Here is a 27,253-nt window from a genome sequence, read left to right as displayed (position 1 = left end):
AGTGACAAGGATAAGTGATGACAGCTATTTCAGTGCATTCAAGGGATATCCTACATAAACTGTTAGTGCAGTTAGCACTCCGGTAAGTGGCTAGTTCTTCCACCTCATTATATGTTTAACCATTTATATGTTTCAATTGTTTATGTTCAAAATATGTGTTATGTAATTTTAGCAGGGCAACAAAACCAAAAGGAAAAGAGGTCCAACCTTGTCTGCAGTGAAAAAAACCAACCAGGAACCAACAAAACAAAACTGCAGATGTGTACAACGATGTAGGCAAAATTTATTGTGACAATCAAAGTATATTTAAAAACCTTTTTACCAAGGTTTTTAAATATACTTTGATTGTCACAATAAATTTTGCCTACATCGTTGTACACATCTGCAGTTTTGTTTTGTTGGTTCCATGTAATTTTAGCAGAACAGACATTTTTTTATGCAGAGAGTATCCCCCATACCCCTCCCTCTTTTGTTTCCTCTCTAGGCCTGACCATCTGCTTTGGTATGTACTGAGGAGGTACAGGACAGCCCAGAGGCTCTCTACACAGAAACTCGCAGGAAGGGATTAACTACCCAAGAGTTCAGGAATGATGTGCCTATTTACTAGAAAGAAGATTATCGAGGTAAATACCCAATTTTCCCATGTTGTCAGTGCTCTCCATGCCTATATTTTCTCCAGTTACTGCTCTGCAAGGCTTTACGCAGTTGGTATGTGATTAATACGCTGCTGTTTTTAATGCACATACTACCAATTACTGAACATGAAAATGTACTTTAATGCACATGTTCCTCAGGGCTTACTAAAAACTCTATTAAAACAAAAGTGTAAAGCTAACTGAAAAAGATTATTTAATAATGTTATGTTCTGTTGTAGCTCTTCATGTTAATTTATCAGTAACCTGGTGGCTACCATAAACTAGAATCATTTCCATGTTATTCATAATGCTTAACACAGTATCACCTATAGTAGACTTTAGAAATATTGTTTGCATGTATTTGCCTTGAATAAGCATGTACTTAATGCTCATTCTTTATCGGTACCCTTCTATCAATTAGTGTCTTTTTTTTTTCTTTCTCCTTGTGTCTAAAAACTATGTGCTCTTTTTCTAGGCTTTGAATTATACTCCATGGTGCCCTCTATCTGTCCACTGGAAACACTTCACAATTCACTGTCTCTAAAGCAAGTGGATGAATTTCTTGCTTCCATTGCAGCTCCTAGCTATCTACTGGAGATACCCAATGCTTCTTGTAAGCCAAATTTGAAATTATTATCTTGAACTGTTGAAAATTGGACATGGAAAACTCAGGCCAGTCAATCTGTTGTAAATTCTAGTAGAACCTTTCTGAAGTTTCATTTTTCTAATGAAAATTATAACATTATAATTACATTTTGTTTCATGTTCCAGTTTTTAAACTTTGTTCCCTCTCCCAATTAGCTCTATCAAAGTGACGGTTGTTATCTGTAAATTTGAACGTATACAACTTTAACAGAAGACTTAAATGCACAATTTGTGTAAATTCCTGCATAAATTTAGCTCAGAAGACTTTTTTTAAGTGTATCATCTAGAGCAGTGTATCGCAAACTGTGTGCCATGGCACACTCCTGTGCATTCTAAGAGTTTAAGTGTTCTACTGGGACTGACTTTTGGATGCATATCTTCCGGGACTCCTGCCTTTAGCTTCTCTCCACACCCCTGGACCAGCAGCGGCAGCTCTGTTTGGTTTTAACTTCGCCACACAGCTCCAACTAGCAGTAGTTTAGCCGCGGTTTTATCAAGCAACCTCGGGGCCTTTGCTAGACCAATCTGCATTGCATCATCGAAGCGGGCCAGCCTAGCAAAGGCTCCAAGGCTGCCTGATGAAACTGCGGCTAAACTACTGCTAACGGCAGCTGTGTGACGAAGTTAAAACCACACAGTGAGCTGCCGCTAGCCTAGAGAGAGGAGAGGTATGCTGGACAGGGAAGGAGGGAAGGGAGAAGGGGTACTGCTGAATATGAGGAGAAAGGAAGGGAGAAATGGTACTGCTGTACGGGGGAGAAGGGAAGGGAGAAGTACTGCTAGACAGGGGGGAGGAGGGAAGGGGTACTGCTGGATAGGGGGAGGTAAAAAGAAGAGAGAAGAGGTGGACCTAGCAGAAAGGGAGGGAAAGGAAAGGTGTTACACACTAGAGGGGAGGGTGAGATGGTATATGGGGAGAGAGCATGTCGGGTTGGAGGGTGGGAAGGAGGGATGCCACTCGAGGGAAGAGGCAAGGACAGAGAGAGAAATTGTGCAGGAGGGAGAACATAAGAACATAAGCAGTGCCTCCGCCGGGTCAGACCATAGGTCCATCCTGCCCAGCAGTCCGCTCCCGCGGCGGCCCAAACAGGTCACGACCTGTCTGAATCACCAGAAGGGGCCCCTTGCCACCTTGGTTTCTCATTAAAGTCCTATCTTCCCATCAAAGTCCTCACCCTCCGGTCTTGCCCATGCACGACCTGGTTGGCTTTCTATACTTGTGTTACATCCCAGCACCTCTCTCAGTATCCCACGATCCCTTTATCCCTCAGGAATCCGTCCAATCCCTGTTTGAATCCATGTACCGTACTCTGCCTGATCACTTCCTCCGGTAGCGCATTCCAAGTGTTCACGACCCTTTGGGTGAAGAAAAACTTCCTTGCATTTGTTTTGAACCTATCTCCCTTCAGTTTCTCCGAATGCCCCCTCATACCTGTTGTCCCCCTCAGTCTGAAGAATCTGTCCCTATCCACCCTCTCTATGCCCCTCATGATCTTGAAGGTCTCTATCATATCTCCCCTGAGCCTCCTTTTTTCCAGAGAGAAGAGCCCCAGCCTATCCAACCTCTCGGCGTATGGGCAGTGTTCCAGCCCTTTTACCAGTTTCTTTGCTCTCCTTTGGACTCTCTCAAGTACAGCCATGTCTTTCTTGAGGTGCGGCGACCAATACTGAATGCAGTATTCCAGATGTGGACGCACCATCGCTCGATACAATGGCATGATGACTTCCCGCGTCCTGGTTGTTATGCCCCTCTTTATGATGCCCAGCATCCTGTTGGCTTTTTTTTGAGGCTGCTGCGCACTGTGCAGATGGCTTCAGTGATGCATCCACCAGCACACCCAAGTCTCTCTCAAGTCTGCTATCTCCCAACAATGCCCCCCCCCCCCAATTTGTAGTTGAACAACGGGTTCTTTTTCCCTATATGCATGACCTTGCATTTTTCCACATTAAAGCGCATTTGCCATTTGTTTGCCCAGTTTTCCAGCTTGTCCAGGTCCCTTTGCAGGTCCTCACACTCTTCCCTGGACCTAACTCTGCCGCACAGTTTGGTATCGTCTGCAAATTTTATAACCTCGCACTTTGCCTCCTTTTCCAGGTCATTGATAAATATATTGAAGAGTAACGGCCCCAGCACCGATCCCTGTAGCACACCACTCGTGACTCCCCGCCAGTCAGAATATTGGCCCTTTACTCCGACCCTCTGCAGTCTACCCGACAACCAGTGCTTGATCCATCTGTGCACATCCCCTCCCACCCCGTGGTTCCACAGCTTCCTAAGCAGCTTTTCATGTGGCACCTTGTCGAAAGCCTTTTAAAAATCGAGGTAAATGATGTCTATGGGTTCCCCATTGTCCACCCGACTGCTTATTCCCTCAAAGAAGTACAGAAGGTTCGTTAGGCCCGACCTTCCCTTACAGAATCCGTGCTGGCTAGTTCTCAGTAGGCCATTCCTCTCGATGTGTTTGCAAATGCCGTCCTTGATCATAGCTTCCACCATCTTCCCTATAATTGAAGTCAGGCTCACCGGCCTGTAGTTCCCGGGGTCACCCCTTGATCCCTTCTTGAAGATAGGTGTGACATTCGCCAATTTCCAGTCCTCTGGTACCTCTCCAGTTTTCAAGGATAGGTTGCAAACATGCTGGATTGTGCCCGCTATTTCTTGTCTTAGTTCCTTCAGAACCCTTGGGTGGATCCCGTCCGGGCCCGGTGATTTGCCGCATTTTAACCTGTCTATCTGTTTGAGGACATCCTCCTTACTTACCTCTATGTGCTCTAATTTTTCGGCCTGTTCCCCACTCATGAGCTCCTCTGAGTCCGGTATATTAGATGTGTCTTCACTCGTGAAAACCGACGAGAAGAACGTGTTCAACCTCTCAGCTACCTCTTTATCCTCCTTAATCACTCCCTTCCTATCCCTATCATCCAACGGCCCCACCTCCTCTCTCGCTGGTCGCTTCCCCTTTACGTAACTGAAGAATGCCTTGAAGTTTTTTGCCTCCCTGGCCAGCCCCTCCTCGTATTACCCTTTTGCTTTTCTAACCTCTCGGTGGCATTCCTTTTGGCATTTCCTGTGCACCTGGTGATTTTCCTCCGTTGGGTCCTTTTTCCATCTCCGGAAGGATACTTTTTTGTCATTTATTGCCCTCTTTACTTCAGTTGACATCCAAACCGGGTCCTTTGACCACTTGTTCTTGCAGCCTTTCCTGAAACTGGGGACGTACATTCTTTGTGCTTCCTGCAGGGTGTCCCTGAATAGGGTCCAGGCGCTTCCTACAGTCTCCATCCTAAAGATGTTTCTGAGCTTCCTCCTCACCATTTCCCTCATAGCAACATAGTTCCCTTTCCTGAAGTTGAGCGCAGTTGTTGCGGTCCTCCTTACTATGGGTGTCCCCCTTTCTAATGTGAATCTGATCGCGTTGTGATCACTGTTGCCTAGTGGTCCTCCCACTTCTACCCCTCTTGCAGGCCCCCCTAATCCGTTTAGGATGAGGTCAAGAGTAGCACCCCTTCGCGTCGGTTCCTTGACTAGTTGCTCCATGAAGCAGTCCCTCACAGCTTCTACAAATCCTGTTTCCCTAGTGCAGATGGAGTGACCCGTACTCCAGTCTATCCCCGGAGTCCCCCATCACTGTTACACTTCCAGTCCTGTATTCCTGTCTCAGTTCAGCTTCCAAGTCATGTCCGACTCCTTCTGGCGTACCAGGTGGGCGATAGTACAGCCCCAGTTTTATGTCTGCACCCTTGTTTCTCGGCAATTTGACCCATAGAGATTCCAGGCCCTCTGCCTTTGTCGCCATATCCATCCCGACCAAGTAGATAGAGTCCTTTATATATAGTGCTATGCCTCCCCCCTTCTTGTGGGTCCTGTCCCTCCTGTAGAGCTTGTACCCCGGCAGCGCCACATCCCATTGATTTTCCTCTGTCCACCAGGTTTCTGTAATTCCAATTATATCCAGGTCCTCCCCCTTGGCCACAACTTCTAGTTCACCCATCTTGGCCATGAGGCTTCTTGCATTTGTGTATAAGCATCGCAGGTCCCGTCGTTTTTGCTCCACCTCTGCATTTACCTCTGCATTTACCTGGGCCACCTCCCCTTGAGTTTCGGGCAGTTCTCCCGTTCCCTGTGCTTCTGCTTTGCTCTCAGCCTGTACCCTCGTAACTTTCAGCTTCCCCATATTCCCGCCACCCCACTTCCCCGCTTTTCCTCTGGGTTTTCTAGCCCTACCGGCCCCCTCCTGGGCTATCATCCCTTGAACCTCTGTTTGATCCCCCTTGCCTTGTGGCACCTCTATATTGCCCTCAGCTTTCGCCCTCGTGCCACCCAGTCCCCCTGTGTCTTCATGCCCCTTAGTCTCCTCCCAGCAAGCTCCCTTTACCTGATGGTTCCCTCGCTGTCTGATCACAAGATCCACCGGTCCCTCTACTTCCTTCCTGCAGTCAGCCCGTTCAGCATCTGTTCTGGATACTGTTGTCCGTAGCGTCAACATCAGTTCAGCTGTCGGCTTTCCCCCTCTCCTCAGTTTAAAGCCCTCTCGATCTCCTTCCTCACATTGGCTGCCAGTAGTCTAGTTCCCGTTGTGCTCAGGTGTAGTCCGTCCCGCCGGTAGAGCTTGCTCTTTCCCCAGAAGGACATCCAGTTCCTCACAAAGTGGAAGCCCTCCTCTTGGCACCATCTCCTCAACCATGCATTCACAGCCTGGAGGTCTGCCTGCCTCTTTGCATCTGCCCTCGGTACAGGCAGGATCTCTGAGAATGCTATCCTCCGTGTACTTCGCTTCAGCTTTTGTCCCAGGACTCTGAACTGGTCAGTCAGTGTGGCTATGCTGAAGTTCCTCCGGCTCACATCATTTGTTCCGACGTGGATTATCACCGCAGTCTCCTCTGTCTCTGCTCCGTCCAGGATCCTCTCGATCCTATCAGTCATGTCTCGTGTCTTGGCCCCTGGGAGACAAGTCACTAGCCGGTCCTCCCTTCCTCCGGCTACGTGACTATCTACCTCTCTCAAGATCGAGTCTCCCACCACAATAGCAGAGTTCCTTTTCCTCAGCAACCTCCTCTGTCTCAGGTCCGTGTCCTCAGTGTAGAGCGGTGTCTCTCCCTCAGGGTCCTGGTGAGTCGCGGTCTCCTCCTCTTGCGTGGTTCCTCCGCTAGGTCCCTTCCCGGTGTCGCCTTGTGGATCCTGGGTCTCGTCTGCTGACATCCGTCTGTACAGCTGCTGGTCCTGTTCCTCCACCTTCCTGTAGGCCTCCTCGATGAATCTCTCGAGGTCCCTCACCTGGTCCACACTGGAGCCTGCTCCGTCTGTGTCCTTGGTTGACCAGCTCGTCTCCTCTGTGGTGCGGGGTCCCTCCAGCCCCTCCAGTTCCTGGACCATGACCCTCAGTCTGCCGACCTCCATCCTCAGGCTTTCCAGTTCCTGACACCGACTGCATATGTACTCCCGCCTTCCCAAGGGGAGGTAGTCGTACATATTGCACTCTATGCAGTATACCGGAAAGTACCTCTGGGATCCTGGATCCTCCATCGCTCTTGTAAAGTGCTGGTGTGCTCCTGGTGATTCTGGAGTCCTTGGCTGTCTTCTCTCGGCCCTTCTCAAGGCCCTTCGCAAAGGCGCTCTCGCTAAGGCGAGCACCTTTGCCGCTCGCCTTCGCCGCGCACCGAACGGCTGCGCGCTGTTGGCTCCGCCCCTTTTCAAGGGGGAGTCCGACGCTGCCTCCGACGCGGTGGGGGTGGGCGGAGCGTACTCTCACCGCTTCCCCGAACCTTCAGCTCCCACTTGCCTCCTTCTCCTGCTCTGCCCCGACTCTGGCCGCTTCCTGGTTGCTGAGCACACTGCTTCCTGCCTCTCCTGTGCTCAGCATCAGCACCACGAGAAAGTGTTGGACTCATGGGGAGGACAGAAAGGGAAGGAGAAATGTTACACTCTTGGGAAGGGTGAGAGGGCAGAGAGTGAAAAGTTAGACTCATGGAGGGAGAGAGAGAGAGAGAGAGATGTTGTTTGGGGGAGGGAAGGAAGACCAGAGGAGAAGCATGCAGGAGGAAGAGAGAAAAAATGTTGGACTGGTGAAACGTTAGACTAGGAGAGGGGCCAGAAAGGAGAAAGGGAAAGGAGATGGATTGCAGGGGGCAGAAAGGAAGAAGAGAAAGAGAAATGTTACACTGGGGGGGGAGAGAGATGACTAAAGGAAAGGAGAGCTATCAGACCAGGAAATAGAAGGGAAGGAGGAGAGTTTGGTAGCACTATATAAATAATAAATGTAGTAGTAAAGAGAGATGCCAGATTATGAGAAGGAGAGAGATACCAGACTGGAAAGGGGAGAAAGGAAGGAGAGAGATGTCGGACCACTGGGGGGAAGGAGAGAGATGTCGGACCACTGGAGGGAAGGAGAGAGATGTCAGATCATGGAAATAGGGGAGGGAAGGAGAGAGAGATAGGAAGGGAATACATGGAAAAGTAGATTTTGAGAAGAAAGCAGAAAAATGGAAATATTGAATGTTAAGTTAATGCCAAAGATGGATGCAAGGCAGAAAGTGAAGACGGAGAGAAAACCAGTTAATGGATAAGAAGGCCCTGGAAACATAGTTAAAAGCACAGAAAAAATAAGTCACCAGACAACAAAGGTAGGGAAAATGATTTTATTTTCAATATAGTGAATTTGAGAATTTATATCTACTGTGTATATTGTGTGTATATAAAAAATGAATGGAAAAAATTGCATTACAATTAGTAAAAGGGTGGGATCTGGGAAAGAGCTTGGGTGGGTCTATGGTGGAGTTTGGAAGGTCTGTGGTTGGGGGTACTCAGTTGATATTTGTTTTCGAAAGAGAAAAACGTCCAAAAACCGGCCTAAGTCGGCACTTGGACGAACATTTCCCAAATACGTCCAAGTGCTGATAATAAAACGGATTTTGGACATATTTCTAAATGATCTAGGCCTACATAGTGCCGCTGAATGACCAAAGCTAAACGGGGCGTTTTGGGAGGAGTGTCGAAGGTGGGAGTTGGGCGGGACATGGGTCGGCTTAGACTTAGTCGTACAGCATGTATAACTGATACAGCCCAGGATTGACGGAACTTGGACGTTGTGACTTAGACCATGTAAAACATGGTTTAAGTCACAAAAAACCACCTAAAGTCACCAGATAAGCACTGCAAACACATAAAACAGACCCCCACACACTACCCCAGTGATCACCAACCCTCCCCCACCCCCATAAAAATATTAATCACACCTTTAGAATTCAGCCTCCAGACCATCATCACCTGGCAGCCGGGCATAGGAAAGCCTAGTCGTCCAGCACAGAAGCAGCTTAAGTCGTCTTGGAGGTGGGTTAGGGACCCATAGAGAGGAGGACCTATGCCCATAAGCCCTGTATTCACTGCATTGATACTTAAACATGTGCATTCTCCTATACACCCCTAAAACCCTTTTTTACTGGCATATAAGTGGCTCCTGCAGCCATAAGGGCTATTGAGGTGGTAGATAAGTGGGTCTAGGGGATTCTGGAGGTGGTTTGGGGGTGACTCACCGTAACCTATAAGGGAGCTATAGGGAGGAGAAGACATGGCACCCTTTTTGTGAAGTTCACAGCAGTGCCCTGTAAGATACCGCACTATTTAGGTGGCATGTCTGGGTATGCAGTTCATCACTTTGCAGACCCCTCCCACATCCGACAGGGCTTGTTCTAGGCATTTTGGACTTGGATGGAAAGTTGGACGAAAAAGTGGTATAAAGATGGATGATTTAACGGTTGGACGATCAGATTGGCAGGACGTATAATTAGACGATTTTCGAAACGAAAAAAAAGTTGGACGTATTTTTCTAAAATGTGTCTTAAGCTGTTTTTTCTTTGGATGACTCGCGAGATGGACGTAAACGGACTTAGACATCCATTTTGATTATGTCCCTCCAAATATATACTTCCTAATGCCCAAGATATACTCTGACAACTGGAGGCCAATTCTGGATCTGAGGATGATAAATACGTCATTGAGAGTTCCTCGCTTCTTTATGTAGACAGTTCAGTCAGTCATTGCAGTAGTGGCGCAGGGGGAATTCCTAGCCTCCCTGCATTTGACGGAAGACTATCATCACATTCCCATATTTCCAGAACACAGGAAGTACTTAAGATTCCATGTCCATGAGAGGCACTTCCCATTCTCTACCCTGCCCTTCAGTCTGGCCACAGCACCTCACACCTTCACCAAGATAATAGTTTTAGTAGCAGCGCATCTTAATAAAGCAGGGATCTAGGTGCTTCCATACTTGGATGATTGGCTGTTCAGAGCCCAGTCCAAGTTGGAAGGGGAACAAGCTGTAACACAAGTGGTCTGCCTCTTATAAGACCTAAGTTGGATAGTCATCTTCAAGAAGAGTCACTTAGAACCGACTCAGTGCCTGGAGTACCTAGGGGTCTGTTTCAACACAGCAGAATGCAGAAATTCAAGAAACAAATTTCAGACCTCTTCATGATGCAAGCTCCTACAGCTTGGTGCTACATACCTCCTAAGTTCTGGGCTTGTTGGTGGCAATCATAGAAGTGGTCCCTTGGGCAAAGGCACATAGGCACCCCCTCTCCTGCTGGTCCCCATAAACAGACTCGTTCCTGCGATCACTTTCCTGGACAGCGGAGTCGCAGAAGAGCTTGCATTGGTGTCTCCAACCAGACTCTCCATCAAAGGGTGTGCCTCTTCCAATATCTTCCTGGGGGACATTGATAATGGATGCCAGCCTTTATGGATGGGGCAGCAGTTGCAACAGGCATCCGTTTCAGGGCTGGTGGTTGCTCATTCAGAGAAAATGGTCCAATCATCTGGAGCTATGAGCCAGTCTGGTGATGCAGATGATGGAGGAAAAAATCCTAGAAGGCAAGGCAGTCTGAGTGTTCTGATATAATACCATGTCAGTAGCTTATGTAAACCAACAGGGAGGCACCAGGAATATTCCCTTATGTTTGAAGGACCAGATGTTATTTCATTGGGCAGCAGCTCACCTACTGGCACTCTCAGCAGCTCATGTAGCTGAAGTGGAGAATGTACAAACCAATTATCTCAGCAGACTTTGGACCCAGGAGAGTAGTCGTTGTCCGAGTAGGTGTGTGACCGCATTGTTCAGCATTGGGGTAGACTGATCATGGATCTCCTGGCCTCAGACACAAACAAGAAGGAAGACTGTTTTTACAGCCAATGATTTGAGCCTGGAAGTGCCGGATTGGACATCTTGGTTCAACATAGCCAGAGGCAGGGCTGTTATACATGTTCCCTCCATGGCCTATGATAGGCTGAATCATCCACAGAATATTGAACTACCCAGGGACCATGGTACGCAGATCTCATTTGTCTCCAGAGGGACAAGAGCTTCAAATTACCAGTTCATTCAGATCTATTCAGTCAGGTTCCAGTTCCTATGTAGGATTTGGAATACTTTGGGCTTATGGCATGGCTCTTGAGCATACAGCCCTAGCGAGGAATGGATACTCTGAAGTAGATATTTCTATCCTCCTTAGAACTAGGAAGCCAGTAATGGTTGCGGCCTATGCCAAGGCTTGGAAGATGTTTCAGCAATTGTGCATGACAGAGGAGATAGAACTCTTGTAAGCCCCGATTTCCATGGTCCTAGACTTTAAGCAGGCTGGACTTGAAAAGGAGCTGTCGGTTGGCTCTCTTAAAGTGCAAGTGCAGGTCTCTTGTGTTTTAGGGCTCGAGTGGCAGAGGGTTCTCCGGCAACTCATCTGGATATGTCCAGATTCCTGAAGGGGGTGCTCAGACTGCATCCTCTGGTGTGTATTCCTTTCCCGTCATGAAACCTTAACATTATATTGAAGGGGCTCAGTAAAGCTCTGTATGAGCCTCAGCAGGAGGCGTCACTGCTAGATCTTACTGTTAAAATGGTGTTTCTGGTAGTGTTCACATCTGCGAGAAAAGTCTCAGAGTTACAGGCACTCATTTAAACAGCCATCTCTTAACATTACAGAAATGGTAATTGCTTCCTGCACAGTTCCTCCATTTTTACTGAAGACTGTTTCGGACTTCCAGGGCAATCAGGAAATCCGTTTGCCAGTGTTCCAACCCATGGGCTCGAAGAAACAGGATAAAGTGTTGTAATTGCTGGATGTGTGGAGAAGAATTCCCTGCTGCCTGGAAGAAACCAAGTTTCAGCTCCTTGATCTTTTTGTTTTGACCAGCCAGGCTAGATGAGGCAGACCACCTTCTAAAGCATCCTTTTCTAGATGGATTTGAACAGCAATTTCTTCGATGTACATTGGCTGTGTTAAACAGCTGCCCCTCTCTCTCAAAGCACATTCCACAAGCAATGTGGCTCCTTCGTGGGCGGAAGCCAGGGCGATCTCACCCGAGGAGTTTTACAGAACAGCTATATGGTCTACTTTCCATATCTTTACAGAGTAGATGTAGCAGCACTGGAGGACACCGCCTTTGACTCCTCAGTTTAAAAGGGCAGGTTCATCTGTCCTACCCTAGAGGCAAGGAACTGCTTTGGTATGTCTCCTATTGTCTGGAATCTTTTGCATTACAAGGAAAAACTAGGTTCTTACCTCAATTTTCTTTTTTGTAGAAGGGTAAAGGATTCTGAACACCCCGCCCTATCAGTTACTTCACCTACTTTCTGCCTTGAATGAATATGTATATCCTGAGCTGGGGAATTTCATCTTCCAGCCGGAAAAGAAAAGAATGTATCAATGGGAAAAAAAAAGAAAGTAGATTGTTGCAACTAAGTTTGTCATGCTGTTTATTAAAAGTATTTATTATATTTGTTAAAGAGCAGAACTTCTAATGTCTACTCTGTTCTTCCCTGTAGAAAACTCTCCCTCTCCTCCTCCTGCTTACTGTCTTCTTACTCCTTAATTCTTCTATCTTTTTTGCCTATCACTTGAATTGTACGTCGCCTTGAATCTAATTAGGCATAGAGCGATTCACAAATTGTAAATTAGATTAGATTAGAATTGATTTGTCAGGAAGGTTCCTGGTAGCCCTCTTTCATATTTTCTTTGTTACAGTGATGATCAACTGCTTTGGTATAAACTGAAGGTGGCAGTGCAATCCACTGGTGAATGAGGCAGAGCTAAAAGATGTGATTGACATTCTCTGCAAACAGTTTGCGGAAAGAGGGAGATCAGCTATTATCTAGAATCCTTTGCCCTTCTACAAAGAAAATTATTGAGGTAGGAACCTTATTTTCCCATAATAAACAAGACCAAGAATACCCACCATATTTCTAGCTAGGTGGCCTCCAATACTGATACAATAACCCCCTGAGTACTCACATCTCATATCCCTGCCTCATTTCTCATCATATTAGTTGCTGAGGGCTTGGCATTTAATAGGAGAGAAATGGAAAACACAAAGGAAACCAAATAAAAAGCTTCAGCGCCCCCCCCCCCCCAGACAATCTATATAATTCTTAGATGCCTCCTCACCTCTCCCATATGTTCCATATTGCTTCAACTTGATCTAGCCAACGAGGCAACAGCCAAATGCAACTTAGGAAATATGCTGGAAGTAGTTTTTGAGTTTTCAAACATGCATCCTTTACCCCTCCCCACCCATTCCTCTGTAGTGGATAGATGGCTCTCAGTATGGATCTGGTAACTCTCTAGGTGTTCAATCTTCCTACCACATTTACTAGCTGAGACCTTAGTGTACATTAGGCTTGGCCTCCTGCAAAACAGTGCATGTTCCATTTTAACAAATACTAGCATTGGATCAGGTACCATCATAGACCTAGGGATGTTAGAAATCATCATGTCCCCCTCCCTATTTCCCATAAGCTGCAAGCAACTGTACCCATGGATTGAAAGATTCCAAGATCACTAATAAACAGCTCCTGCCCCATCATTGCCATAAAAATCTGGAAATTCTGTGTCAGCCCATATATGCTTAATCTGGAATGCCCCTATCACTGTCACTCAAATATCAATCTATTTACTTCAGCATTTCTCAACACTCTCTTCTGGAAACACACCTAGCCACTTGGGTTTTCAGGATTATCACAATGAGTATGCATGGAATAGATTTGCATAGAATGACCATAGGCAGTTGGTGAACAGGAAGGGAGCCAGGGCGCGAAGACCACTTTAGCAGCCGCAGGAGAGGAGCAGAAGCAGCGGAGGCAGGGGAGAAACAGCCGGTGAGAGAAGCCGGAAGAGTTTTTTTCTTTCTTTCTTTTTGTAGGAGGCAGCAGAGAGGAGCGGGTAGCGGCGAGAGGAAGCTCCGCCCACCCCCTCCACGTCAGCAGCGTCATCGCCCCGACTCCCCCTTAACAGGAAGGGAGCCAGGGCGCGAAGACCACTTTAGCAGCCGCAGGAGAGGAGCAGAAGCAGCGGAGGCAGGGGAGAAACAGCCGGTGAGAGAAGCCGGAAGAGTTTTTTTCTTTCTTTCTTTTTGTAGGAGGCAGCAGAGAGGAGCGGGTAGCGGCGAGAGGAAGCTCCGCCCACCCCCTCCACGTCAGCAGCGTCATCGCCCCGACTCCCCCTTAACAGGAAGGGAGCCAGGGCGCGAAGACCACTTTAGCAGCCGCAGGAGAGGAGCAGAAGCAGCGGAGGCAGGGGAGAAACAGCCGGTGAGAGAAGCCGGAAGAGTTTTTTTCTTTCTTTCTTTTTGTAGGAGGCAGCAGAGAGGAGCGGGTAGCGGCGAGAGGAAGCTCCGCCCACCCCCTCCACGTCAGCAGCGTCATCGCCCCGACTCCCCCTTAACAGGAAGGGAGCCAACGGCGCACGGCCGTTCGGCGCGCGGCGAAGGCGAGCGGCAAAGGCGCTCGCCTTAGCGAGAGCGCCTTTGCGAAGGGCCTTGAGAAGGGTCGAGAAAAGACAGCCAAGGACTTCAGAACACCAGGTAAGGAAGAAGCGAATACCAGGTAAGGAAGAAGCGAGCACGCATGTAGGGAGAGCACACGCACAAGAAGAAAACACACAATAAGACACACACAAGACAGCAAAGGATAAAGAAGCAGGCTTTGGGGACAAGAAAGAGGCCCAAGGGAGGCTAACAGACCCACCAATACAGAAAGCGGCAGAAGAAGTAGACAGGAAAGAGCCAAACACAGGAGAGAGCACAGAGCCAAACACATAAGAACATAAGACAAGGGAGAGGACATCTAGTGGACTCCGAAGAAAGAGAAATGGAAGCAGCAGGAACCCGGAGGAGCTTCCCAGTGTACTGCACAGAGTGTCATATGTATGACTACCTTCCCTTGGGAAGGCAGGCATACATATGCAGTCGGTGTCAGGAACTGGAAAGCCTGAAGAAGGAAGTTGGTAGACTGCAGTGCAGGGTTCAAGAGCTGGAGGGACTCCACATCTCAGAAGCACCTTTCAAGACAACTGAGGACCCCGCAGGAGAAAGCCACATCGAGGAGCAAGTAAGGGAGCTCGAAAGATTCATCGAGGAGGCCTACAGGCAGGCAAAAGAGCAGGATCATCAGCAGCACTGGAGCGAGGAAGCTACAGCTACACAAGATGGAGGACATGGGCCAATAGATGGAAGACAGGGGCCAACAGACGCCGAGGATGAAGGATCGCATGGAAGAGTCGTGCAAGCAGAGACTGAGACGAAGACTGGCGGGTGCCCCGAAAGAGAAGAGCTAAACCACACCGAGGATACAGACTTGAGACCTGTGAGGAAGCTGAAGAAGGGGAAATCTGCAGTCGTCGTGGGAGACTCAATCATGAGAGAAGTGGACAGTCACGTAGCAGGAGGGAGAGAGGATCGGCTAGTGACCTGTCTCCCAGGAGCAAGAACGAAGGACATCACCGACAGAGTCGAGAGGATCCTAGACGGAGCAGAAACAGAAGAGACAGCAGTGATAATCCACGTGGGAACAAATGATGTCAACAGGAGAAATTACAGCAGGACTACGCTAATTGAACAGTTCAAGATCCTGGGAAGGAAACTGAAGCTGAGGACACAGAGGATAGCATTCTCAGAGATTTTGCCAGTACCGAGGGCAGACGTGAAGAGGCAGTCCGAGCCACAAGCAATAAACGCATGGTTGAGGAGATGGTGCGAAGAAGAAGGATTCCTTTTTATAAGGAACTGGACAACTTTTTGGGGGAAGAACAAGCTCTTCAGGAGGGACGGACTACACCTGAGTAAGGCAGGAACGAGACTGCTAGCAAACAACGTCAAGAGAGGAATTGAGCAGGCTTTAAACTGAGAAAAAGGGGAAAGCCGATAGTTGACCTGACGTCGACGGTTCGGACAAGAGTATCCAAAGAAGATACTGAGAGGGAAAAATGCTGGGAACAGGCAAGAGATGAACAGCAGAAGCTGTTGACCAACAAAAAGGACATTCAGATAAAGTTAGAGGAACAGGAGAGAGCAGGAAATCAGGATGCAGACGAAAAAGATACACCAAAAAATAAGGAACAAAGGAACAGAAAAGATACACCAAAAAATAAGGAAGAAGGGAACAGAAATGAAGGACCGGCAGCCCAAATAGGGGATGGTATGGGGAGCAAAACACATGTAAAACCAGCAGAGAAAAGAAAAGACCAGGACTTAAATTGCTTGTACGCTAATGCAAGGAGCCTAAAGTCCAAAATGGGAGAATTAGAAGCCATAGCCATAAAAGAAAACCTAGACATCATTGGAATCACGGAAACATGGTGGAACGAGGATAACCAATGGGACGTAGTGCTGCCAGGGTACAAACTCTATAGAAGAGACAGGACCAACAAGCAGGGTGGAGGAATAGCACTATACATAAAAGACGCCATACCCTCGTCCGGAGTGGATATAGAACCAAAGGCGGAAGGACTGGAGTCATTATGGGTCAAATTACCAAGAAAAGGTGGCCTTGACATAAGATTGGGTCTATACTATCGTCCACCTGGACAAACGGAAGCAAACGACAAAGATCTGGCGGCAGAATTGAGGCGGGAAGGCAACAACAGGAATGTGACAGTAATGGGAGATTTCAACTACCCCGGGATAAACTGGAGTATTGGAAACTCAAACTGTGCGAGGGAAACAGAATTCTTAGAAGCTGTGAGGGACTGCTTTATGGATCAGCTTGTCAAGGAACCAACAAGAGGAGATGCCACTCTTGACCTAATCCTCAACGGATTAGGGGGACCTGCAAAAGAAGTGGCAGTAGTAGGGCCACTAGGAAACAGTGATCACAACATGATTCAGTACAAATTAGGAGTAAGTACAACAAAAGGGAAAAGAACCACAGTGACAACGCTCAACTTCAAGAAAGGGAACTATGATGCTATGAGAGCAATGGTAAGAAAAAAACTTAGAAACAGCTCAAGGAAAACAGAAACTGTAGAGCAAGCCTGGTCTCTATTCAAGGGCACAGTGCAAGAAGCACAACATAGGTACATCCCCATATTTAGAAAAGAGTGCAAAAAAAAACCGAACAAAAGACCCCGCATGGATAAACAATGAGGTGAAGAAAGCGATAGGAGACAAAAAAAAATCATTCCGGAAATGGAAAAAGGACCAGACTGGGGAAAACTGGGATGAACACAGGAAAGGCCAAAGAAAATGTCACCAAGTGGTTAGGAGAGCGAAAAGAGAATACGAAGAGAGACTGGCCAGGGAGGCAAAAAACTTCAAATCATTCTTCAGATATGTTAAGGGGAAGAAACCGGAGAGGGAGGAAGTAGGACCGTTGGATGATGGAGATAAAAAGGGAGTGATAAAGGAGCAAAAAGAGGTAGCTGACAGGTTAAACAAATTCTTCTCGTCAGTCTTCACAAGCGAGGACACATCAAATGTACCGGAACCCGACGTGATCTTCCATGGTGATCAAGAAGAAAAACTGTCGGCAATAGAGGTGAGCCATGAGGATGTCCTCCAACAGATAGATAGATTGAAAAGCGACAAATCACCAGGCCCGGACGGAATCCACCCTAGGGTACTAAAAGAACTAAGAAATGAGATAGCAGAAATACTCCAACGAGTTTGCAACCTATCCTTGAAAACTGGAGAGATACCGGAGGACTGGAAGATAGCAAATGTTACACCTATCTTTAAAAAGGGGTCAAGAGGAGACCCGGGAAACTATAAGCCGGTAAGTTTGACATCGGTTCCAGGCAAGATGGTAGAAGCACTGATAAAGGACAACATCTGTGAGCACATCGAAAAAAATGGGCTGATGAAAGCGAGCCAACATGGCTTCTGCAAAGGAAGATTGTGCCAAACAAACTTACTGCACTTCTTCGAGGGGGTAAACAGCCATTTGGACAAAGGGGAACCTGTAGACATCATCTACCTTGACTTCCAAAAGGCCTTTGACAAGGTACCCCATGAGCGGTTACTTAGGAAGCTGTGGAACCACGGGGTGGAAGGGGACGTACACAGATGGGTCAAACACTGGTTGGCAGGCAGGAGACAGAGAGTTGGAGTGAAGGGTCACTACTCGGGCTGGAGGAAAGTCACGAGTGGAGTTCCGCAGGGGTCTGTACTTGGACCGCTTCTGTTCAATGTATTTATTAATGACCTGGAAACGGGGACGAAATGTGAAGTTATAAAATTTGCGGATGACACTAAACTCTGTAGAAGGGTCAGAACTATGGAAGAGTGTGAGGACCTACAAAGGGACCTAAGCAAACTGGAAGAGTGGGCGAATAAATGGCAGATGAAATTCAATGTAGGGAAATGCAAGGTCATGCATATAGGGAGAAAGAACCCGATGTTCAGCTACCAAATGGGGGGACTAGTATTAGAGGGAAGTAACCTTGAAAGAGATCTGAGTGTACTGGTGGATACAACAATGAAGTCAACGACGCAATGCGCAGCAGCCGCGAAGAAAGCGAACAGAATGTTGGGTATTATTAAAAATGGTATTACGACCAGAACAAAAGAAGTCATCCTGCCGTTGTATCGGGCAATGGTGCGCCCGCACCTGGAGTACTGTGTTCAGTATTGGTCACCGCACCTTAAGAAGGATATGGCAATACTTGAGAGGGTCCAGAGGAGAGCGACACGAATGATTAAGGGCATGGAAAACCTTTCATACACTGAAAGATTGGAGAAGCTGGAGCTCTTCTCCCTGGAAAAGCGGAGACTCAGAGGAGACATGATAGAGACCTACAAGATCATGAAGGGCATAGAGAAAGTGGAGAGAGACAGATTCTTCAAACTTTCAAAACATAAAAGAACAAGAGGGCACTCGGAAAAATTGGAAGGGGATAGATTCAAAACAAATGCTAGGAAGTTTTTCTTTACTCAGCGGGTGGTGGACACCTGGAATGCGCTTCCAGAGGATGTAATAGGGCAGAGTACGGTACTGGGGTTTAAGAAAGGATTGGACGGTTTCCTGATGGAAAAGGGGATAGAGGGATATAGATAGAGGATTATTGTGCAGGTTCTGGACCTGTTGGGCCGCCGCGTGAGCGGACTGCTGGGCACGATGGACCTCAGGTCTGACCCGGCAGAGGCATTGCTTATGTGCTTATATGTGCTTATGTGGTGACTCAGATGTTTGAGGAGGCTAAAGTGGGGAAGGGCAAATATAAAATCACTGAGATGGCAAAAACCTATGTCAGCATTTGAAGGTGGCTGCTCACCTTCACCCTCTTTTGATAATGACAACTCAACAACAACACATATGCTATATCAGATAAATGTTTAATTAATAAATCAAAAAGTCAGCTTACATCAATTGGCATCAATAAAATGAATGTACATCTATGTACCAAGGGAAGGAATCAGTGCAGAGACTAGTAATCTGTGCCGACTCAGTTCCCTCTGAGTCCATTTCCTTATTCTTGGCCTTTTATCCCTTTAGTCTGGAATGTCAAGGTCTCATTCTGATTAGAGGTAACATTAGCACTCTGATTGGTGGTTACATTTTTAAATCAGTGATTGGTTGTTTTACAGGTAACTTTGGGTCAGTACAAGACTTTCGGGTGTTGTTAAAAATGTCTTCCCTATCTCTCGTGACAGATCATCCTTGGTGCTACTCCCAGACCATCTGGACATGGGCTCCTCCCTTCTCAGTAGCCATTCTTGCTTCTGCTTTTTGGATATTGTGGTTATCAGTTCCTTTAGCTTGTTATGTTCTTAGGTCATATGAGTTATTTCCAGCCTCCGCCATATAACTATCTGTACAGGGCAGGTCATGTTAGAACATAGAAACATAGAAAGATGATGGCAGAAAAGGGCCACAGCCCATCAAGTCTGCCCACTCTATTGACCCACCCCATTAAGTCTGAATGCTAATGACCTAGTTCCTTTACTCGACCCTCGTAGGGATCCCACGTGGATATCCCATTTATTCTTGAAGTCGAGCACGCTGGTGGCCTTGATCACCTGCACCGGAAGTCTGTTCCAGTGATCTACCACCCTTTCTGTGAAGAAATACTTCCTGGTGTCACCACTAAATTTTCCTCCTCTGAGTTTGAGCGGGTGCCCCCTTGTGACCGAGGGTCCCTTGGGAAAGAATATATCGTTTTCCACCTCGACACGACCCGTGACGTACTTAAATGTCTCAATCATGTCACCCCTTTCCCTGCGCTCCTCTAGGGTATAGAGCTGCAGTTTGCCCAGTCTTTCTTCGTATGAGAGACCCTTGAGCCCCGAGACCATCCTAGTGGCCATCCTCTGGACCGACTCAGCTCGAAGCACATCTTTCCGGTAATGTGGCCTCCAGAATTGCACACAGTATTCCAGATGGGGTCTCACCATGGTTCTATAGAGTGGCATAATGACTTCAGGTTTACGGCTGACGAAGCTTCTATTGATACATCCCATCATTTGCCTTGCCTTTGATGAGGCCTTCTCTACTTGTTTGGCAGCCTTCATGTCTGCACTGATGATTACCCCCAAGTCTCGTTCCTCTGAAGTCCTAGCTAGCGTTTCTCCATTCAAGGAGTATGTTCTGCATGGATTTCCTCTGCCGAGATGCATGACCTTACATTTTTTAGCGTTGAAGCCTAGCTGCCATGTCGAGGACCAGTTTTCTAACGTGATCAGATCTTGTGTCATACTATCCTGGAGGTTACTTTCACTTACTATGTTACACAGTTTGGCATCGTCGGCGAACAGTGCTACTTTACCCTGAAGCCCCCGGGTCAGGTCCCCTATGAATATGTTGAAAAGGGATGGTCCCAGGACTGAGCCCTGCGGCACTCCACTAGTCACCTCCGATGTCTCAGAGAGGGTGCCGTTGACCACCACCCTCTGAAGTCTTCCACTCAGCCAATCCCTGACCCATGCAGTTAGTTTCTCACCCAAACCCATCGATTTCATCTTGTTTAATAGTCTACGGTGTGGGACACTGTCGAAAGCTTTACTGAAATCCAAGTACACTATGTCCAGAGACTCTCCCAGGTCTAGCTTTCCTGTCACCCAATCGAAGAAGCTTATAAGATTGGATTGGCATGACCTGCCTCTGGTGAATCCATGTTGACAGGGATCCCTTAGATTCCCTTCATCCATTATCGTGTCTAATTTACCTTTAAGTAGAGTTTCCATGAGTTTACACACTATTGATGTGAGACTCACTGGTCTGTAATTCGCAGCCTCTGCTCTGCAACCCTTTTTGTGCAGAGGAACGACATTAGCTGTTTTCCAGTCCAGGGGGACTCTCCCCGTACTTAGGGAGAGATTGAAGAGCATGGCTAACGGTTCCGCCAGAACATCGCACAGCTCTCTGAGCACTCTTGGGTGCAAATTGTCCGGTCCCATGGCTTTGTTCACCTTGAGTCTTGAAAGTTCTCTGTAAACATCAGCTGGTGTGAACTCAAAATTCAGAAATGGGTCTTCCTTGCTTTCCTTTGCTTCCAGCTGTGGCCCTTGCCCTGGCGCCTCGCAGGTAAAGACTGAACAGAAGTAATCGTTCAGTAGTTTGGCTTTTTCAGAATCTGTTTCCACATAATTCCCGTCTGGCGTTCTAAGGCGTACTATCCCGTCTGCGTTCTTTTTCCTGTCGCTAATGTACCTGAAGAAGGTTTTGTCCCCTTTTTTAATGTTCTTCGCTAGTGTTTCTTCCATTCGAAGTTTGGCCTCCCTGACTGCTGTTTTGACCGCTGCAGACTTTGTCCTGTATTCAATGTTTGCTTCTTTTTCCCCCGTGCGTTTGTACAAGAGAAACGCTCTTTTCTTATCCTTGACGAGGTACGAGACCTCATCAGTGAACCATTGGGGTTTCTTTTTTCTTTGTTGTTTAGTTACTGATTTTATGTAGCGGATAGTTGCCTCATGAAGGGTCGATTTCAAGGTTGACCACATAACCTCCACATTATCCGTCACTTCTTGAACCTGAAGCGTCTGATGGACGAAGTCTCCCATGCGTGTGAAGTCAGTGCCCCGGAAATTGAGTACCCTTGTTTTTGTTTGTGTTCTAGGGAAGCCTTTCCTAAGGTTGAACCATACCATGTTATGGTCACTGGTGGCTAGCGGTTCTCCCACCGAGATCTCTGAGACGCTTTCCCCGTTCGTAAGTACCAGGTCCAGGATGGCCTGGGACCTAGTGGGCTCTAATACCAATTGTTTGAGCCGTACTCCCTTCATGGACGTTAATATCCTCCTGCTATCATAAGTAGTCGCTGAGAGTGTGTTCCAATCTACATCAGGCATGTTAAAGTCTCCCAACAGAACAACGTCTCCCCGTAAGGTGATATTCTCAATGTCTTCAATTAATTCAATGTCCTTGTGCTCCGATTGTCTTGGAGGTCTGTACACCACACCAAGATACAGGCATTTTTCTCCGCCTCTGGCCAGGTTTACCCAGATGGATTCCCCAGTATACTTGATATCCGTGATTCTGGTTGTTTTGATGTTTTCTTTGATGTAAAGTGCTACCCCTCCTCCTAACTTACCCTCTCTGTCTTGGCGAAGCAGGTTGTATCCTGGTATAGTTATATCCCACCCATGAGAGTCTGTGAACCATGTTTCTGAAATTGCTACTACGTCTAGGTCTGCATTAACTATTTCTGTTTCCAGTTCTAGAAATTTATTCCCTAGGCTGTGTGCGTTAACATACATAGCTCTCCACTCTTTTTGTTTACTAAGCTCATGCAGAGAGCCACCTATTTGAGTTAAAGTGTCTCCTAGCAATTCTTTTGCAGTAAGGGTACTTACCTTAGACTTAGAAGCGGAGTTTTGGTTCGCCACATCAGGATTGTTACTTACTGCTCTGGTGTAAAAGTGGGTACCCACCCCCGACTTACCTAGTTTAAAGCCTTTCGAAGTAGGTGGGCTAGTCGGTGTCCGAAGACGTTCTTACCTCTGTTGGTCAGGTGGAGTCCGTCTGGTCCCTGTAGTCCCTGTAGTGTCTCTCCGTGATTCAGGAATCCGAAGTTCATCTCCCGGCACCATCGTTGTAGCCACTCATTCGTCTTCAGGATACGTTCGTCCCTGTCCCTTCCTCTGCCCCTAACAGGAAGAATTGAAGAGAATACTACCTGTGCTCCTGTCTGCTTCAGCCTCTTTCCCAGAGCTCCGAAGTCTCTGGCTATGTCCTCCAGGGTGTTCTTGGCAGTGTCATTCGTTCCGACGTGGATGAGCAGCATGGGGAAGTAGTCCTGGGGCTTGAGAAGTCTATCAAGACAGGTGGTCACATCTCGTATTCTGGCTCCAGGAAGACAGCAGACTTCCCTCGACTGCATATCTGGTCTGCATATTGGTCCCTCAGTGCCCCTCAACATGGAGTCCCCAATGGCTATGACTCTACGCTTCTTTTGGGTGTATCGATCCATTGTCCCCGGAGAAGGAGATATGTAGTCACTTATTTTGTGACCAGTGTTATTTCTTGGTCCCAATTCACAAAAGTGGTCACAGAGATGAAGTGGGAAATTACAGGCCGGTAAGCATCACTTTGGTTGTTGGTAAAAATAATGGAAGCGTTGCTGAAAGAAAGGATAGTGAACTTCCTAGAATATAATGGGTTAAAGGATCCAAAGCAACATGGCTTTACAAAAGGTAAATCATGCCAAATGAACCTGATTGAATTTTTTGATTGGGTGACCAGAGAACTGGATCGAGGACATATGCTAGATGTAATTTACTTAGATTTCAGCAAAGTCTTTGATACAGTTTCTCATAGGAGGATCTTGAACAAATTTGAAGGGCTGAAGTTAGGACCCAAAGTGGTGAACTGGATTAGAAAAACTGGCTGTCGGACAGACGCCAGAGGGTTGTGGTGGTTAATGGAAGTCGGTCAAAGGAATTGGAGTCCCTCAGGGTTTGGTGCTAGGGCCGATCCTGTTCAATATGTTTGTGAGTGACATTGCTGAAGGGTTAGAAGGAAAAGTTTGCCTTTTTGTGGATGATATCAAGATTTGCAACAGAGTAGACACCGAAGGAGGAGTGGAAAATATGAAAAAGGATCTGAAAAAGTTAGAGGAATGGTCTAATATCTGGCAACTAAAATTCAATTCAAAGGAATGCAGAGATGCATTTGGGGATTAATAATCAGAAGGAACCGTATATGCTGGGAGGTAAGAGGCTGATATGCACGGACGGGGAGAGGGACCTTGGGGTTATAGTGTTCAAAGATCTAAAGGCGAAAAAACAGTGTGACAAGGCAGCGGCTGCTTCCGGAAGGATGCTGTGCTGTATAAAGAGAGGCGTAGTCAGTAGAAGCAAGAAGGTGTTGAAGCCCCTGTACAGATCGTTGGTGAGGCCCCACTTGGAGTATTGTGTTCAGTTTTAGAGACAGTATCTGGCGAAGGATGTAAGAAAATGTGAAGCGGTCCAGAGGAGGGTGACGAAAATGATAGGAGGTTTGGGCCAGAAGACGTATGAGGAGAGACTGGAATCCCTGAATATGTATACCCTAGAAGAAAGGAGGGACAGGGGAGATATGATTCAGACATTCAAATACTTGAAAGATATTAACGTAGAACAAAATATTTTCCAGAGAAAGGAAAATGATAAAACCAGAGGACATAATTTGAGGTTGAGAAGTGGAAAATTCAGGAGCAATGTTAGAAAATTCTACTTTACGGAGAGGATGGTGGATGCCTGGAATGCGCTCATGAGAGAGGTGGTGGAGAGGAAAACGGTGATGGAGTTCAAAGGAGCATGGGATGAACACAGAGAATCTAGAATCAGAAAATAATAGTAAATATTGAAGAACTAAGGCCAGTACTGGGCAGATTTCCATGGTATGTGTCTGTATATGGCCTTTTAGTTGAGGATGGGCTGGAGTGAGCTTTGACAGAGACTTCAGCAGTTGGAGCCCAAGCACAGTATCGGGTAGGGCTTTGGATTCATGCCCAGAAATAGCTAAGAAGAAAAAATATATATTTTTTTAATTTAAATTGAATCAGGTTGGGTAGACTGGAAGGACTATTTGGATCTTTATCTGCCGTCATCTACTATGTTACTATGAATTTTACACAGCATGCTGTTCATAGTTCATGCAGTTTTGTGTCATAGATGAAGTCTTTAGAATCCATTTTTTGTTCTTGGCCTGTTTTTTCCAGATACACCTAGTTTCTTAGTCCTGTGCCTCGGGGGTGTCTTAAGGGGTCCTTTCTCACAATATAGGAGTATGGGGGACATATTTAAATACAGCAGAGAAGGACTCCTTCACTGTGTTGCTCTGGTGCAGCTGCATCAGTTGCCTCCCCACCCCCATCCTTCTGTTACTAATATATGGTAATACATCCACTGAACACACTCCAGATAATTATGTGCCAATTAAAAAAATAGAATATATTAAAAAGAACAATATTTGCAGCATTCAGGAAATATACAACAGTACTTAAGTTCAAATATTTTTTATTAAATTTCCAACAAAGTGCTAGAAAAATATACAGAAAGGTTCATCAAAATCTCCCACTTGTGCACAAACCAATCCCCCCTAATCTTTCCCCCCCCCCCCACCTATATAGAAATAGAGTCCAGTTACATCTCAGGAAGCATGCGATCATCTTCACATATTCAATAATCTACTTCGAGCATGGGGAGTAAGGTCCATCCAGAAATGTTCCCAAGTCTGACAGAAGCGGCGGTCCGGACCATGGTCCAGATCCCCAACCTGTCTCCTCTCCATAATGGCATGTATGATCATCAAGGATCTCCATTGAGTATAAGAGGGCGGGTCCCGGGACAACCAGTTAGTCAATATAGCTTTTTTCCCCAGCAGCAACACTCTGGTCACAAAGGCTGTCATCCCTTTAGGTTTTGACGGTGCTATGTTATAAAAGCCAAATAGTGCTCTTGGCATAGGAGACCAGCACCTGCCCCAGAGGGTTGTAGTATATTGTCCAAGTCTATGCCAGAACTGCAGAATATGGGGGCAAGTCCAGAGCATGTGTCCCAAGGATGCATGTGCTTGAGCACATTTTGGACAATTATAGTGAGGAATGATTCCCATCCGGGATGCTCGCTCAGGTTGTATATATAGTCTCAAAACAATCTTCAATTGTAATTCCCAGTGGGTAACATTGGAGGATATCTTCTTGATATTTTTTAACACTCGTTGCACATGCGATGCTGTCAAAGAGCATTGCAAATCGTCTGCCCAGGATGCTGCCAAAATGACAAATTCGGCCCCAGTTGGCAGTGCTGGAGGCTGAGAAGGTGAAAACGAAGTGGTATCCTCTGTTGCGCTGAGAGACTAAAAAGTTCAGAAAGCGCTTCCCGGCCATCCTCTGTTAAATATTCTTCTGGTAAAGAGTGAATATAATGTCGTACCTGATAATACGACTACCAATTAGAGAGATAAATTACTTAGTAATCTGTGACACTAGTTACTATATACTCTTATAATCACAGCTATAATTTGAATAGAAATATTTTTCTTTTACTTTGATAATTAAACGAAGGATATTTTTATATAAATTATTTGTGAAGTGCTCAGACCAAGAAACCCATATAATAGTGATGTCACTACAATGAGGTTTTCAAGGGGACCATCATCGCCTTCACAAGTCCCCAGCCCTCCCTATATCTTAAGGCCTGTGTATTGCCTATCTGGTTGATGTATCCAACATATAGTGTTGGTCTATTTTGGGGAGCTATTAACGATGTTGCCTCTCATTGGTGACTTATTAAAATAACAACAAAATATAAAAATAAATATAAAGTGCTTATCTAAAATGTAGTACTGATCGTTTTTTCTTATCTGATTAGATTCCCGTCCCTCCGACCCGGATTTCGTCTCTTCGTCAGGGAGGAACACTAAGAAAAAATCAGACAAACACTATATATCAACTCAACTTAACGTGTTAAATAATAATAATAGTGTTCCTCCCTGACGAAGAGACGAAATCCGGGTCAGAGGGACGGGAATCTAATCAGATAAGAAAAAACGATCAGTACTACATTTTAGATAAGCACTTTATATTTATTTTTATATTTTGTTGTTATTTTAATAAGTCACCAATGAGAGGCAACATCGTTAATAGCTCCCCAAAATAGACCAACACTATATGTTGGATACATCAACCAGATAGGCAATACACAGGCCTTAAGATATAGGGAGGGCTGGGGACTTGTGAAGGCGATGATGGTCCCCTTGAAAACCTCATTGTAGTGACATCACTATTATATGGGTTTCTTGGTCTGAGCACTTCACAAATAATTTATATAAAAATATCCTTCGTTTAATTATCAAAGTAAAAGAAAAATATTTCTATTCAAATTATAGCTGTGATTATAAGAGTATATAGTACCTGATAATAAACATAAATATATGTTTCCGGTAAGTCAAACGTACAACAGAGTGTCGGAAAAGTTGCCATCCGACCTTCATCTGAGAACAGTTGAAAAAGATATTATAATCCTTTCGTATCCCATCTTTTAAAGGAAACATTTTGTAATCCAGGCTGAAATGAACAATTGCCCTGGATGGGCAAATACATAGAGACCCCAGAAGACAACTTAACAGATTTACATACCCATTGCCATGTCCGCCGAGCTGGAGCAAATATAGGGTAATGAGCCACCACTGGCCGTAGCGTCGGGTCAGAGACATGTAAGAAATAACTACAGTGGTACCTTAGTTTAAGAGCATAATTCGTTCCAGAAGCATGCTCTTAAACCAAAACAC

General features: G+C 46.3%; 1 protein-coding gene across 10 annotated transcripts in view; it reads left to right on the top strand.

Annotated features, from left to right (window-relative positions):
* Nucleotides 1-27,253, top strand: part of PPIP5K2 (diphosphoinositol pentakisphosphate kinase 2) — a 501,817-nt gene that overhangs the window by 446,951 nt on the left and 27,613 nt on the right. For all 10 annotated transcript variants that reach the window (XM_033929166.1, XM_033929168.1, XM_033929165.1 and 7 more), the window contains one exon: nt 1,111-1,248. In XM_033929166.1, coding sequence (XP_033785057.1) covers nt 1,111-1,248 — 138 coding nt within the window. The remainder of the gene's footprint in view (nt 1-1,110; nt 1,249-27,253) is intronic.

This window comes from Geotrypetes seraphini, chromosome 1 (assembly GCF_902459505.1).
Source record: "Geotrypetes seraphini chromosome 1, aGeoSer1.1, whole genome shotgun sequence".
Classification (NCBI taxonomy): Eukaryota; Metazoa; Chordata; class Amphibia; order Gymnophiona; family Dermophiidae; genus Geotrypetes; species Geotrypetes seraphini.
Note: the sequence above shows the minus strand (reverse complement) of the source record. Positions and strands in the feature narration are given on the sequence as shown.